At 37.5% G+C, this 16,356-nt stretch overlaps 1 protein-coding gene across 1 annotated transcript; it reads right to left on the bottom strand.

The window, feature by feature from the left end:
* Positions 1-529: 529 nt before the first annotated feature.
* SLC38A2 (solute carrier family 38 member 2) lies at positions 530-16,350 on the bottom strand. Its single transcript, XM_009286204.1, has 15 exons — positions 16,213-16,350; positions 15,808-15,889; positions 15,567-15,682; positions 12,318-12,391; positions 12,128-12,220; positions 11,851-11,932; positions 8,716-8,798; positions 7,605-7,663; positions 7,325-7,474; positions 6,464-6,543; positions 6,261-6,361; positions 5,766-5,890; positions 4,893-5,037; positions 4,679-4,776; positions 530-3,923 (listed from the first exon to the last, which is right to left on the bottom strand). Exons 1-15 carry the CDS (start codon positions 16,329-16,331, stop codon positions 3,825-3,827), a joined length of 1,506 nt encoding a protein of 501 aa, XP_009284479.1. The 5' UTR covers positions 16,332-16,350; the 3' UTR covers positions 530-3,824.
* Between the last annotated feature and the right edge of the window lie 6 nt (positions 16,351-16,356).

The raw sequence follows: 16,356 nt of genomic DNA, 5'->3' as shown, positions 1-16,356 counted from the left end.
GTGGTGAAACATTGGCACAGGCTGCCCAGGGAAGTGGTTGAGTCCCGATCCCTGGAGGTATTTAAAAGACGTGTAGATGAGGCACTTAGGGACATGGTTTAGTGGGCATGGTGGTGTTGGGTTGACGGTTGGACTCGGTGATCTTAGAGGTCTTTTCCAACCTCAATGATTCTATGATTCTATGATTCTATGATTCAGTTGCAGGAAAACGGCATAGGATTTTGGCAAGACTCACTCATTTATTACGCTTACACAAGATCTAACACATTGAGTCTTGTCTCCAGATACGCCTGTACTGCAAAATATGACATAATACAGGTTCCTTGCAGTATTTAATCTCGTTTTCTTTGATGTCCAGACTTGTTCTGTTTACTCTTGTAGTGTCATAAATTGTGGACTTAGTTGTATGCTATTTTTCCTTTTTTTTCCCCCCTTCCTGAAAAGTGCATGAAATTAAAGATAGACTTTTAGTGTCGTCTTTAAAGAAAATCCTTCAAATGCCTCCCCCCAAAAACCACCACAACATAGCTTAGGATTATCTATTTATTTATTTCAATTAAAACAAACATACAATGTTTCATTGAAACTGTGTTGCACTCCCTGCCAACTGTAGCTAGACCGTTGGCCTCTAACAATACAGTGGATATGTACATATGTACACGGATGTACCGTAGGATGCCTGAATTTGGTGGCCTAACAAATACGTTAGATCGCCGACGTTGTTAAGTTGCTGCATTCAGGAGATCGTAACATCCATGGTAAATTTTAGAGGGAAAGTATACACGAACCTGAACGATGCTTTTTATGGACCCAAGTGACTCCTGTGTTTATTGCAACATATACATTTGTAATAAATACAATCTTAGTGTTTTCTTACACACCTTAGGCGTAACACAGTTCTTCCATTTTTGTAGGCGTTACATTTTGTTGTAGAAGAATCTTTCCTTTGACAGTTGTTGTACAGACGTACAACATGAACAACTCCTTGAAATGATGTAACAATCAGTAATGAGAGAGGAATATATACATAAATCCTGGATTCCAAACCTACATTATATACATTATACTTACAGTATATACACACATACAATTTATGTACATAGACTATCATAAATATTGAAAAATAGGTTTAGTTTTCATGGATTAATGTTTTATAAATAACATGTTACACTTATGACTGAAATATCATGGAAGACAGTAATGTCTAACTGAGGTGACAAAACAGTGGTTTAATACTGAAGCTGCTCTTTTGGGTGGTTTGTAATGTAGGTAACTTTAAGCAGACAGGTTTGAAAAAAATAATGTAATTAAACAAATCATATGTTGGAAATCAACCCAGCCAAGTGGAACTCAACTGTTGCAGGTAGAGCGCCAGCCGTCAAATAATCTAACACACAATGTAAAAACTGGAAATTGCTACAGTCAGAGAATTAAGTGACACGTATGATATATCATGAGGCGTCATCACAAAAATCTTCCTCCTCTCTGGCTGCTGAGGAGTGTGTAGTAACTTCTCATTTACACCTCCTTCCTCTTCTGTGGTTACTGAGAGAAAGGAGGCTATTTCTCGCTTCCTTTTTTTTTTTTAAAATGCTGCCAAGGGCAGCAGTTCATCCCTTATGTGCTACAAATTGCTCAGAGGCAGACAACATTTTAATCCTCTTCCCCCTTTCCACATTTGCAGAGAGGAAGAAGAAAAGCTGCCAAAGTACCGAGGAGGCACACGCTCAGCACTTCCGTGGAATCAGGTAACATAGGATAGATAGCCATGGATGCACAGTACCTGAGGCAGAGAAGTACCTAAGGAGCGTTGGTCAGTGCCGACTCCGGGATCGTCAGTTGCCAGTTGAGTACCACCGAACTACTAACACAAACAACACAAGAGGAATCTAACTTCTCATTACAGTTTTACACGACAGACTCAGTGACCAGTACTTACAGTCATGCAGGAGTATCAATACAAAATACCTGCAATTTTTTTTCATAGATTTTAAGTGGCTGGGCAGAGACTGACATTATCTGCCAAACAGTGACTATCGTTCAGATTTGTTCCCGATTAATTCTACAAGAGCAAAAAAGTCTTGGGCACTGTTTAATCAATGGATTACAGGCCCTTACTTGTTCCCTCTGACACAACGACCAAGCGGAACTTTGCAATTCAGATTTTTAAAGCATCATGTCAGATGAAGACAGTTGACCACATTGCCATGATTATTTCATCAATAATCTCTGTCTAGGCTTTTGTACCCAATATTGCTGTGTTTGAGAACCTCTTATAAGCCAAGTATGCTGTTATACACGTGTTATTTCTCTTCAACCTGGGAGAAGAATGAAAGAGTAAACATGCACTAGAAACAAAACAGCTAATCACAACCATACAGCACCTGTTTCATCAGCTAGCTAGCTAGGGCTCATAAGAAACTTACCTATTTCTGAAGCAAACAAGTATGAGATGACTATTCAGTCTATGAGGTTATCTTTACTACTACTATACAGTATAAATTGGAAGAGGAATCCCAGCTGCGTATGCGAAGAGAGTTTGTACCAAGCATGAAATACTGGTGCAGTTATTTTGTGGATTTGACTCAGAAACAGAATAGTCAAGTAATTCAAAATCCAATAATGGATGAGTAATTTGAGAAATACTGTACACTTTTTGAGTATTATACAACTAGTAAACTACATCAGGACCTTTTTGTTTTCCTACAGAGTGTTTCAAGACAGATTGGACAGAAAAAAAAAAACCCAACAGACATTACTACAACTGACAATGAACCTTATCAATAGACAGAACTCCAGGAGGGAGTTTTATATCAATGGCATGATATGCTCCAGTGCCATTCAGTTTGTATCTACAACAGAAAAAGAACCCAAAACCCCCCCCAAAAAGCAAAAACCCCCAAACCCTGTTTTACCCAATTGCACTATTGAGTACCTCAAGAAGGGAAATGTCAACACCATCTTTACAATTTCTAGATTAGCTATTTTTTTCTCAAACGCACCCGTTCTAAAGGGCGGGTTTTTTAAAGCCTGGAAATTTGTGTTTCCACACCATTTTTGGGAACTAAGGTTAACTGTAGTTACTTAAGTAAGCTGACAAATGATTTTCAGGATTATTTTCACTCTACTTTGAACTAAATGAATTTCACGGGAAGCATTTATAATTAGAGGATTTTTACTTTAATTGGTTCATTTTCTGTTTTGGTCATTAGAAGTATTTTTTTAAAATAAAATTTCTTCTAGTTATGCCTTTACAGAAAGGCAAACTAGATTTAATTTAGGACACGGATTAAATATTTTTATGAGCTCTTCTATGTTATTCTTTCATTCTTTTTAGAAAAATGTTTCTTAAAGTCAAAATAGTGCTTTTGAGGTCCATAAGAATTTTTGGTACAAAAAATAATAGTGTTTCTCTCTCTCTCTCTCTCATTGGTTATTTAAACACTTTGCTGTAAATTAAAGACTTTTCTCACATCAAATGGTTCCATTAGGCACATTCAAGTAAAATAACAAAATATCCAAGTAACAATGACGAAAGCCAAACATGGCTTGATAAAAGTCTACAGCGAGTTCTGTCCATTCTCTGGAATGGAATAAAGCCGTCACTTCCTTCAGCCAGACACTCATGTGGTTTGATGTTAATATCCACTTCCATCATGCAGAACAGTTTCTTAAAGACAGTGTTCGGGTACTCTACAATCAGAAGAACCATCAACAAAGAATCTGCATTTTAAAGGAAGCCGAATAGCTCATTTTCATTCTCAGTAGGTATCTGAGTGAACACTGGCATTTGAAGTGGAGTATCAGAGATTAAATCAGGACAGTTAATGGCCATCAGATGCAACATTCTGGGTCCAATCTAGAATAATCAGTGTCATACACCCGGTCATCACAAGTATACCACTTAGAAAGAAGAACGCAGCCTGAAAAAAGAAAACATAAAAAGTATTTCAGTTTCTGCTACTATACCCATGAAGTCATGCCCATTTATGGCACAAATGCCATTGCTCATGGAGGACACAGTACAAAAGACAAGAGATCACAGTAAACAATAAGGAGCTACGTATCTTTCTCATACTTGGGGTCCTTTTTCAAATAAAAAAGTACATTTATTTTCAATATAGCAGACCTCAACCTCAACTGAAGAAAATTAACGTAGCTGCTGATACCAGTCAGGCTGTGCCACTGCGCTGACTTGATTCTGACTCAGTATGTCCAAGATCTGATTCTGAGTCAGTATGTCTAAGACCAGTAAGAGCACCAAGATCGGTCAGGATGACCCAAATGATCGGTGGGGGTCAGCTTTAAGGGGTAAATTATGTAAATAAGTCTTGAAAGAAAATTTACAGGAGAACAACAAGACTTTTTTAGCATAGCTCTTATGGGTAATCTGTTGAAATCTGGTTCTTATCAGCAACAGAATGACCCAACTATTGTTGAGATTGGGGGTTTGGGGGTGAGAGAAGTCACTGAAGTGAACTGAGCCCTTGTGATGGCTCTCTCCTCAGTTTTGAGTACCTATGCAACTCCCACCTGTTAAACTACGATAACATTAAATGCCAATTCACTGACTACCTTCACCAGGACTTCAAAATTCTTAAATTGTGAAGAAGGAAACTGAAGTTCTTGCTCTGAATTAGTAAGCAAGTGTAACCATTACGTATTTGTCTATACATACCCCAATCTTTTGCACTGACTTCATTGGTTCCTTCTTCACTAATTTGATATAGAAGGCAGAAGGAAGTATAAAGATCAGCATGGCAGCCGCAGATGCACCTGTATTTAAAAAGCATAGAAATAAATATTCATAAACAGGTAATATAATTTAATTAGATCGGAACTGCATTTTCTGAGATTTGAAAGACTACTTGAACTGGTGTGAAAATGCTTACCAATGAATCCGAAGATGTCTCGGATAGTAGGGACAAAGATAACAAGCACGTTGGTAAATGCCAGAAGAGCAACTGTAATGGAACAGTGACGCCACCATCTAAACTCCTTCCCTGACCACAACAGCTGGGTAATGGAACTGCGGATCTTTTGAAGAGGGGGGTGGGGGGAGGAAAAAAGACAGTTTAGTCTTCAATTGTGGAAGTCAGTGACTGTCACCTGAATTCAACCTTCCTTCTGAAAGTATTTTAACATAATTTTCCTGAACACTTCAGATTTTAATAAAAGTTGAAAGACATGAAAGTAAATTTATTTTTTATTTTTATTTTTTTTTTAAATATTTACTTCCTGCACTTGAGAGGCAGCTCTGTATTTCTGGTCTGTTTCTCTTTTCAGTGATTTAGATTTTCAAAAGACAGCCAGTAATGGAGAAAACACAAGGAAAAACATCTTTAACAAAAATAAATCCCAGGGATTTTTATAACATCTAAGGATGCTGCTCAACAATATACACCTAGAATTCATGTTCACAGTGTACTTACAAAAACACACTGACTTTTGTAAGCTGATAATACAACAGTGCAAGTACTTTTATAAAGGGGCAAATCTGTTCCACTCCCCCAATTAAACCATTCCAGGAAAACAATGTAACTGAACGTATTTTTATCTACTGCTTTGTAAATGTTGCCCAATTATTTAATTTATTTGAATTAACAGTATAGATATTTTTCATCAAGCTTATTAGAATAAATTTCCTTTTCCAGTTAAGAGAAAAATTCTATAAATGGGAGTTGCCAAATCAGTAAATGACTGCAGCAGGACAGGTGATGAAAATAAAAAATGGTAATAAGATTAAAAAAAAATATATTACTTACTGGGAAAATAACTACAGGTACAGTAAGGGTTACAGCCATAAGTACAGCGAGACGCACAATGAGAAGAAGAATATCAGCACCCAGATAAGCAGAGTAGGTATGCAGCAGTTCTGGTTCGACTTTTCCTATAAAGAAAACAGTATTTTAACTAGATGTAGTTGACATACTTCTCAAACTGCTTCTGCTCTAAATCCTAAGCAAATTTTACAGTTACAGCAATACGAACTGCAAGTCTCAACAGCTCCTGTAAGCATGTCTCCATTTTACACAGGGATAACTTGGAGGCGCTGAATCTGTTTTAATCCAGTGCCTTGGGTCTACTTCTACTACTGATCTCCTTTTGGGTGTGCACTTATAAAAGTATTACAAAAACCCCCAACAAACAGTGTATATTTAGAACCCATAGTAAATGTTTGCTTGCTCTAACTTAAAAATAATACTGTGGTTTTGCAGAACGTAATTCATTTAAAAGAAAGCAGAGAAGGCAATATTCACCATAAAATGTCAGGTATCCAAAAAGAGCAGCCAATAAATACATGAGGAACATGGCAAAAAAAGATACATAGGACACATTCATCATTCTTTTACGGCTTCGGCTGTAAGAAAGAGAAAAAGAAACATTGTTAACAATGAGAACATACTGTTTTGTACTACTTGTGTTTGTTTAGTGAAATTACAGACACCTATCTAACATTTACCTTTTCAGTTCTTCATAGATAGGAAGAATTGCAGGATGGCAGACAAAAGAAAATGTTAGGATTGGGACAGCATACACAGTCTGGAAAACAAAAGTATCTTTCTTAAGTATCTCAACAGGTATTACAGATTTAGTTTTAATAAATTCATCAGTAGATTTTTCCATTTTGACTTAGGCATCAGTTTAGTTTTGACAGAGACTGGTTATTCTTTACAACTGAAACTTTGGCAAAAATTAAAACAAGTTCATATTTTCTTAGACCCAGACCCTGAGGTACCAAATACTCTCAAATCTCACTGAAGTCCATGCTAAGCTGAATGTATTTGCATTCAGAATTACATTCTGCATCTCTTTGGCTTAAGCCATTATAGCCTGATCTTGGTATTGGCTATTACACATACTTCTTCCCCACGCGTGGAGATTCAACACTGTAATTGGGAGCATTCATGAGAGTCAAGACTTTGTGACTGGGAACTTAAAGTCTATTCCAAACCCTGGCATACATTTCCCATTTGCACGCTTTTACTATTTACTTCATCTTCTTCTGCAATCTACTTTTTAAAATGCTTTACTAACTTACTTGAGAAAGCTTGAGGAATGCTGTGCTCAAGAATGAGATGCGTTTATTGCCACTCATCGCAGGCAGGCACTTCAAGCTCCTCTAATTTCTGTGTATGTGGAGTGTGGAAACACCCAGTCTACAGGAGGTGAACAGTGCCTAACTCTACTGGAACAGAAAGTCTTAGCATGTCCCAAGTTTACAACTGGGCAATTACTTGAAGGAAAAAACCCGAATTTATCTGCTGTGTATTTAGTCTCTCTTAGTTATTTTCAACAGCGAGTCTGATTTTTAGTCAGTTACCTGCGAATTGAAGATGAAATATTTTGGCTTGCACACATCATCACTTGTTATGTTTTCATCTACGAAAGGTGCCAGTGTCACATTTATTAATGTCATGTTCATGATGTCACTGTCCATAGGACAAGGAATCTGAAACATCTTCCAAATTACCTAGAAATAAAGCCATGTATTTATCATTACTTTGACTAATGCAGTATGTGAAACTTTTCAGAAACTGTGTTCAATTTCACTTTGAAATGCAGTTTTACAAGCACTGGAAGTCTAACAAGATTATACTTACAACAATCAGAAAGAAGACCATGCAAAGTAAGGAAAAGCCGCTGGTATAGCCCAAATATCCTGTGTTTAAGAAAGATAAAGATCTAAGGTACAATAAATAGAAACACCATTCAAGTTGTAACATTATGACAAAATACATTCTGTCAGTGATCTCTTTAGATTGCCATTTTCTTAGTGTTACATAGAACAAGTTAATTATTCATTGACTTTCCGCTAATCTCAATCCAGATCTGAAAGTTCTCCAAGACATATTAGGGTCTGTACATACAGTGAGTCTGTAATATTAAACTTTATAACTTATAAAAAAAGTTATAACAACATTTAAAACAATTATATAGTTATAGTATTACAGTATTATAAGTTATAACAACCCCAACAACAACTATGTGAATTGTTTATTATATACTAAGAATGATTATCAGAGAAATTCTAACAGAATGCACTATGAGATATCTTAGCCTTTTCCCTTCTGTTTTTATTGATTCACTTAATTTGTAGAAAGTAGGAACTTTTCACATCGAGACTCTCTGTTAGTAAGGTTCCACTACAGGATTCTCTGAACAAGTAGTGTGTTAACTGAATTATTCACATGTATCACTGAATTACAGCCATTTCAGATAAAGCAACTGGTATGAATATTCTGCTACTGCTTGGGATCTAAAATGAAAAAGGTGACTTCTATTTACATTGCAAAGACAATTTAACTGTCCAGGGCTAGCATACCTATTCTTTTGAGACTGTTATATGATAGCTAATAACACTCAGCTGATAACAGTATTATACTATTTCACTACTGACCAAAATAGGTCACTTTGTGATAAGACCACAAACAGAAAGTTACCGTTGAGCCTTGTTCTAAAGCTACCCTATCTACTGTCCTTTCGTTTGCCACAAACACATCTGTAACTTAAGATACTTGTCTTGATTTTTTTTTTTTTTAATTTTTTTTTAAGTAGACTGACAACAATTACCTGAACACTGATTAGTCCCAAGAGACAAGTTTGGAGACAGCTGTTAATTCACATAGTGCTTCAAGACTCAAACATCGTATCAACCCATTTCCCCACAGTATTTTCAATGCATTTTTATTTTGATTGTACTCTACTGCTTACCTAAATTTTTCAGTAAGGACAGGGGGAGAATGAGGATGACAGACACCAGCAGGACTAAATAGTCACCGTTAAGATACCATTCTCTGTAGAAAAAAGGTAATATTTATAAGTAATCAAAGTATTTAAAAATGACAACATTTGCAGTTTAGTCTTCACTCTTACCTTCTCCTACAACATACGGCTTCTTAAAAAAATGTAGTACCCGATGTCACAAAGGATTAGCATTCAACTTACTATATGGACCTAAAGCCCTACAATACCTTCTTATCTCACCCCAAACCTGCATTGTGCCTTTCCTTTAGTGTCCTTTTCTAAAATTAATATACATCTGAAAGTCAGAAGACAGGGAAGTAAGTGACTGGTCAGAAAAAAAGTCAACTGGGATCAATCACGAGAAAATAGTAATTTGCTTAAATATTGGTTCCCAACTCTCCAGATGTATTAGAATATTGCAGGGCCCCAGCAGGGTGGTGATCCACTTTTAATGGAAATAAAGTTCTGTTGGGTACCCTGTGGGAGTTAAAGAAAAACAGGTGAGGGCTGGAGTTAAGGCGGTAGCTCAAGCCCACTGGCTGAGAAAACTCCAACAAGCACTGGGAGTCTCTTGGAGGCATGTTTAGTCCCTTTCAGTAGGGAAACTATGATAAGAACCTTGGAGGATTTTTTCCTTCAGATCATTTTTGCCATGTATTCCATAAGAAGCAGCAGCTATTTTTTGACAAAACATTTTGGAGTGTTAGAAGATTAATATCTTCCTTTGAAACACAAAAAAGTTAGATCTGTGTAAATATAATGCAATTTCACTGAACTAACAGAAAAACTTATCTTGAGTATTTAATCGTGGCAGGGTAACTGCTTTCTTCATCTGTCCTACAGGAACATCCTATATGCTTTAAGCAATTCAAGTAACACTAAGCATTTATTCCCAAATATTAATACTTTATACCCTGTTATGGTATCAGCTAACAGTATTTATTTTAAAATGGATTGTCTACTATTTAGGTAAACAAAGAAAAATTAATGACCCAATTGGAAATTTGTGCATTCAAACTCAATTGCTGAATTATAAGCCTATATATGCTAGTGGAAATATGGAATAACTTCAACAGACTTGCTCTGGATTTATGTAGTAAATGCAGAAACAATTTGGTCATCTCTTTCTCCAGTTTTACCTGGGTTAACTAAATGTAAAAAATGTATTTTAGAAAGTTCAGCTGTGTAGGACATTAATGTCATGTACCTTTTGTTCCCTTTTTTTAAAATTTTGTAGTCTTGTGGTAAATTTAAAAGAAAACACAGCACAGAGATTCCTTGCATTTGATACAGTCATAGGAATGTGCACTGTTACGGTGCATGCACCACATGAAGGCCATCACGACTTTCAGACCAAGGACTTAAAAGTTTTTCTGTGCTGAAGACTACAGACTGAGATTGCACAGCTTTAAAATACAACCGAGTATTTTAAAAATTGCTAAACAAATTTTAATAATAGAGCTAGTATTTGTAATATTGTCTCAGAATTCCAGAATATTTTCTTCTACACTAAGCATTATTTTGGGACATTTAAAGAGGTAAGTGCTTACATTTTAGGCACCAGGCTGCCAGAGTGGAATCCATGCCAATGGTAGCCACCCAGACTGCCCTAAGCAACGCATGGAGAGAGTCAGTTAAATGGGGTCCACAATTGCCAGAGCACTGAGAAAAGATTTACTTTAAATCAGTGTACAGCTACCTAGTACCAGCCAACAAGAAAACACTGAAGATACACATCTCAATTTCTGAATTTTGTCTGCCAGATTTGCAGAGCAGCAGCTGTACCCAGTGAGATTCACAGCTTTTAACTTTCCCTCTTGGACTGCAACTGATTTTGAATTCTTCTCTGAAGATGGGACAGTTAAAAATACTTGCCTCCAAGCCCCCTCGTAAGTACTGGCTACTCCAGGGACTTCCTTAAGAAGCAGAAAATAAGGACTTGAATTCAGCCAAAGGAGGGAAACGAACCTTCCCAGGAAATAATTTGTAAACATTACAATATTGAGTAAATAGAGTGGGTGCATTCTTTGAGTACATTTAAAAAAAAAAAAAAAAGAAAAAAGAAAGAAAAAAAAGATAGCTAGCACTGTTGTCATGACAATATCTATCAGCAAGCTGTATGAACACCACCAAATGGCTTGAACCCCTTGGGGAACATAGGCAGAAAAATGCCTACCTTCTGAACTCAGGCTTAGGTGTAAGTTGGAGTCTTGAGCTGCTCAGCCCTCTCAAGACTGGGACACTTCAGGACAAGGCACAGAAGTACAACTCTGAAGAGTGAGATTTATAGCACTTAACTCTATCCATCTGAAGTCAGGCATCTTGTTTTAGATAGCTGTTTTTACACACCCTCTCAATATAGAGTGATATGATATATCTGGAGATACCCAAAATAGGTGTCTAAGCCAGGTGCACTGACATGACCACTACAGAGGACCACCTTTCTCCACTGATTATACAAAGACCAGAATAATGATGAGCTCAAAAATCTAACTTTCAGATGGTACGGTTAGATAAAATGAACCCTACCCAAGAGCAGGAAAGCCACTGTGGAGTCAAGGTGTCTCCAGGGCTAAATAGCAATGTGTCCACCATTTTAGTCTTGGGCACATAAACTCTGTTTTAGTTCAATGTTTAGTCCCCACATCTTTTTGAGAACTATTCCTTAAGACATTCATTACATAACTGCACCTTAGTCTTATATTTAATCACTTCCCACAATATTAACACTAAAAAAGCGAAATAATCAGTCCAAACCAGTTGGAATGCAGTAAGAAAAATAACCCAAACAACCATAACCACATTTACCTTTCCTTATCGAGAATATGTACTGACTGGTACGTATGTTAACACTTACCTGATGTTCTTTAGAGAACAGCTTTCTGTAATATGATGCGATACCTGTATTTTTCTACCCTTTTCCCAGGACAGGCTGGATCTAAATGAAGTGGAGCACTCAGGGGAAGGGCAAACTTACTGTATCTCTGTCTGAATAAGAAGCTACCCTATGGTGTACCGAACGTGGTCTTCATATAAAAATATATACAGTCTCCGTATTTGTTTCTCCTAATAGTTTCTCTGATGAGGAGTTCTAACACCTACCCTGTGGTCTCTTCGATGTTCATAAATGTCTTGATGACCAATGGTAACTCATATTTCACTATGAAGAGGTAGCTTGACATAGCTGTAGGTGAATAACATCATAGATCATTACAAATATAGAATATGCCACAAGATGCAAGAATCACATAACATGTTTCATAACTTCACTTGAACACAAGCAGTTAATGAACACATGTTGTGTGAAAAAAAGGTCTCCAAGAATAAGTAGGGAACAATTACTATTGACAGTACAGACATTTTAAGATCTTGTCCTCACCTCCAATGTTCTGCATTGTAATTGACCCAGAAGCAGCAAGTTTTCCAGCCATACCAAACGCCTTCATTCCCAACTGTTCATACAATAAAGATCCTAAAAGAAAACAAAATAATCCATTGGAAGAGTGTGTTTCACAAAGATACCATATGAAACAAATACCATATGTCTGTAAAATAGTAATTTGCCATACCTCCTTCATTGGCAGTCTTCAAAAGGAGATGCACTGAATACAAGGAAAATATTGAGACAAACAGCAGCAGTATCCTGAGGGGGGAAAAACATGCAAATTTTCAATAGCCATAAATGACTTATTGTAACCTTATTAAATAAAGGCAGATCAAACATAAAAATTAATCATATTAAAGTATTTTCTGGGAAAAACCTGTCAATTCTAAGGCCGGCTAAAAGCGTTCTGAAAACCCTATTAATGCCTAGTTTAGAAAGGATTTTATACTAAAATGCATTTCACTGGCATACAGAGAAATTCTCTTCATTAAACAATGCTTATATTCAGTGTAAGGTGGCATAAGCACCGGCGAGAGTCAGGCCATTGTAACTGGCTACATTTGATATAAGTAACTTAACAAAGTATCAATGGGAATGGTTTTGTATTATTGTAAGAAACTCTGTTTCTCCTGTCTTCCTATCCTTGTTCAACAGTGTGTCATGAATCTACTGAACATCGAGTTGTGACTAACTGTATAGATAAAGTGAAGATTATCTCTTGGTCTTAAACAAATCAGCTTTTCAGCTTAAACCTGTGTTATGTCTTTTTTTATATAAAGATGAAACTGCAAAAGCCTTAAAGAACTGACTGAAAATTCAGATGTATTGAGAGCTGTGTCTTCAAATGGAAATACGTATTTATTGTCACTAAAAAAAAAAAAAAATACTTTATTTGCTCAAAAGTTACTCTTCATGTGTGCTTACACGGGAATCGCTAGTGGCTTGTTTATCTTCCCCACAGCTTTTACATGCAATATATATTATTCCCAGAAGCACATTTGCAACATCTAAAATTTGGATCTCAACAACAAATCTCTCCCACAACAAATGCACTTCCTGGAGTGGCACACTAGGGGGGACTTCTCAGCTGCTGAAGAACACAGTGGAAAATTACAACACATTCAAAAAACCCCTAGCCTTTCTTATACCAATACAAGCATTCCGCCTTACAGGAAACCTAAGAATCAGCACATCTGCTCAAAAACGGCAAGCTCCATTTAGAGTTCCCAGAGTACTCTTTACATTTCCTTTTGTGTCATTTTTCATGTTGGCGAAACTAGTAAACACAGCACAAAGACCTGGAAACAAGAACATCTGAGAGAAGCTTCACAGATCTGTACAAGGAACCCAGGAAACCTGTGTTACTGTGCCAATTCATCACCAACACATACACACAAATAAATCTCTGTATTTCTGACAGGTAGAGATTAACCAAGATTTAATTCAGCTGTCAGCTAGATGTGCAAGGATTACATTTCATTGGAACAGCACAGATCCTGGACCCCTCAGCCCTAACCTCGAATGGCTGCCTGCAGCGTTGACAAGATCAGTCAGCAAACTCATCTCAAAGCTCACTCAGTTTCTGGCTTCCAGACCGTATCATTCATTTATTTAGTGCTGCCACAAGTGACAAGTCACAGCACCGACACAAGTGACTCCACACAGCCTTTGAAGAATTTACTGCCTTAATCAACTGCATCTGGATCTGAATCTGTAACCTAGTTATTAAAGGATGTCTGTAGTGCCCTCAGCGTCATCATAAATCCTCAGTATCATCAGTGATTGACTGCTTTCCTGCCTTGGAGCTATACAAACTACACTAAGTTTTGAAAGGTAACAAGCTAGTTTATCTCTGAATCATGCAGAGATAATTATAGATCTGCATGCAGATCTAATGCAAATAGATCTGCATGCAGCATCTGGAAATGAAAGGTAACTGAATGACCTCAGCACCCAATTGTTAAATTGACAGTTCTGAACATTTTTTTCTTCAGAAAAAAGGACCCCCATTACATGCAAATCTGTTCAAATATCTAACCTTAAATTTTTTGTCCTCTCCTCAGAGATGTTCTAACGTGCATTACACTGATTATCTTATAGGTGCTGCAGAACATCTTTAGAGCATGAAACTGATGTGTAGAGAAATGAAGCATCTGTCTTTTCTGAATGCATTCTGCTAAGTCGTTCATTCAGTTTAGCATAATCTAAAGTGAAAGTCTTCGCATAAAATTAACAAATCACCATATATTTAACATAAAATCCTTTAGATCAAAACTTTACACAGTGGTAGTTTCCTCAGGAAACTTGAGCACCACCCTGATACACTGTGAAATATCTGGAAGTAAGTGTGACTTACAACTTTCTGGAAATCTGGCAACAGAGAAGGCAAATTTCGAACTAAACGTTACTCTTCACTTGTTCTTGAACGTTCAGCACATTTATCTATTTCCAGGATAAAAACACAAAGTTCCTTTAAACATATCCATGGATTCCCATCTGCACTGAGTCACTGATATTGTACGTTGTGTGAGCTGAACTGCCTCCAATATATGAAAAATGTACTTTCCCCAAACATCTAGAAGCACTGTACAGAACTGTTTCCTCCTGCCATTTCCAATTACATTACTATAGTCTTGTCTTATACCTGAAAGCTTTTGCCAATATAGACATACCAATAAAGATACGCTGGTTATTCCACAGCCCTCCCTTGCAGCTACACCTATAAAAATACACCAATTTTTATAGGTGTAGCTGAAACCAGTTCCCTGAATTGAGTAGAAGCATAGCAACAAAAAAGGATTTCTTTGTTGGTGTAAGTACGTCGTACCTCTATAGGCACAACTACGTCAGTTGAGGAAAAGGAGACCACGTCCCTGATGGGTAGGACTGGGCCACAGAAATTTGCAGGAGTGGACACGGCCAGACTTGCAAGAGACAAATAAAATAATCCTCTTCTGCCTACATTTTTCTTCTAACTCTCTACAGCCTGATCCTGTACTTTTTCCTGCAATTATGACTTCCACTAACTGAGAAGTTTCTGTTGTCATTAATTTCAGTCAATGAACTCTGAAGGAAAAAGCTAATACAGACTTCAGCCTGTTAAGTAGCACCTCTCTTTTCCACTTGGATGATGGAATTTTCAAGGGAAGCCTATCAGTTATTCATGGAGAAACTACAGCTAAGTAAAGGAAAACTCAGTGTAAAATGTTTTGTGGGTTGCAGAACTTGCAATGAATCTGTTTAATTTTTGCAAGTCTTTCTGAATGTATCACAATCTCTTAACTTAAAACAAGCCATAAATCCTAAAATGCAATTCTGCACCTACGGCAATGACTGGGTATTTTGTAAAGGTCATACTCTTACATCAAGGATTTTTCCATTATTAATTACACAGCAGATTTTTTTTTTTTTTAATGAACCGAAAGATACTTACACAAAAAGAGCAATTCCAGTGTTAGCCATGGCATAAGAAAGACCAAGGATGCCACTACCCACAATAGCATTGCTCAGATTAAATACTGACATTCCAAAGGAAGTAGTACCCGGATGCTGAGAAAAGGGAGATAGGTAATAATTAGTAGAAAGTTATTGCCTATTTCAGAATTAAAACAAACATACGTTTGGCAAGAAAGCATTTTTTTTCGTTTTTTGAAACGTTATTGCTGTGTACTTACATACTGAGTTTCGTATTTCTTCTTTCCAACATTGGAGTCGAGCAAGAAATTTTGATTTTCCGGATCAATATCCGCATAGTGGCTGTAAAAAACATTGCATCATTAGCGACTATCACGGGCAACTTGCATATTCACTTCCCGTTTAGCATTTGCAACCCACTTCAAGGGGAAGCGAGAGAACCAACGGAACGACCCAAAAAGAACCACCCCGCCTGCCATTCTGCCCAGAACACAAAGCATTGCGCGTGTTTACGTCCGCAGTAATTTCCGTCTTTCTGTAACGCATGTCAACAGGCGACACCTCCAGACCCCAGGCGGCGTTTTAAACCGGGGCTGAAGCGGGCTGCGGCCGCCCGCGTCCGCGGCTGGGTGCCGCCCGCCACCGGGGCGGCAGAGCCCCCTCACCTCTTCATGGCAGCCGGCTTGGTGGGGTAGGGGTAGCTGAAGTCGTTGCTGTTGGAGCTGTAGCTGCTGCTGTCCTCGTCGGGGGAGATGTTGAACTTGCCCATCTCGGCGCTGCTCATGGCGGCGGCGATGCCGGGGGTCGGG

Source organism: Aptenodytes forsteri, unplaced genomic scaffold (genome assembly GCF_000699145.1).
Source record: "Aptenodytes forsteri isolate BGI_AS27 unplaced genomic scaffold, ASM69914v1 Scaffold408, whole genome shotgun sequence".
In the NCBI taxonomy this organism is placed as follows: Eukaryota; Metazoa; Chordata; class Aves; order Sphenisciformes; family Spheniscidae; genus Aptenodytes; species Aptenodytes forsteri.
Note: the sequence above shows the minus strand (reverse complement) of the source record. Positions and strands in the feature narration are given on the sequence as shown.

Excerpts from the sequence above, each read along its gene's own strand:
- SLC38A2 (XM_009286204.1), bottom strand. The coding sequence starts at position 16,331 with ATGAGCAGCGCCGAGATGGGCAAGTTCAACATCTCCCCCGACGAGGAC. Across the intron at positions 15,890-16,212 it reads AAGCCGGCTGCCATGAAGAG|CCACTATGCGGATATTGATC; the intron begins GTGAGGGGGCTC and ends TGTTTTTTACAG. Across the intron at positions 8,799-11,850 it reads AACATCGAAGAGACCACAGG|AGAATGGTATCTTAACGGTG; the intron begins GTAGGTGTTAGA and ends TTTTTTCTACAG.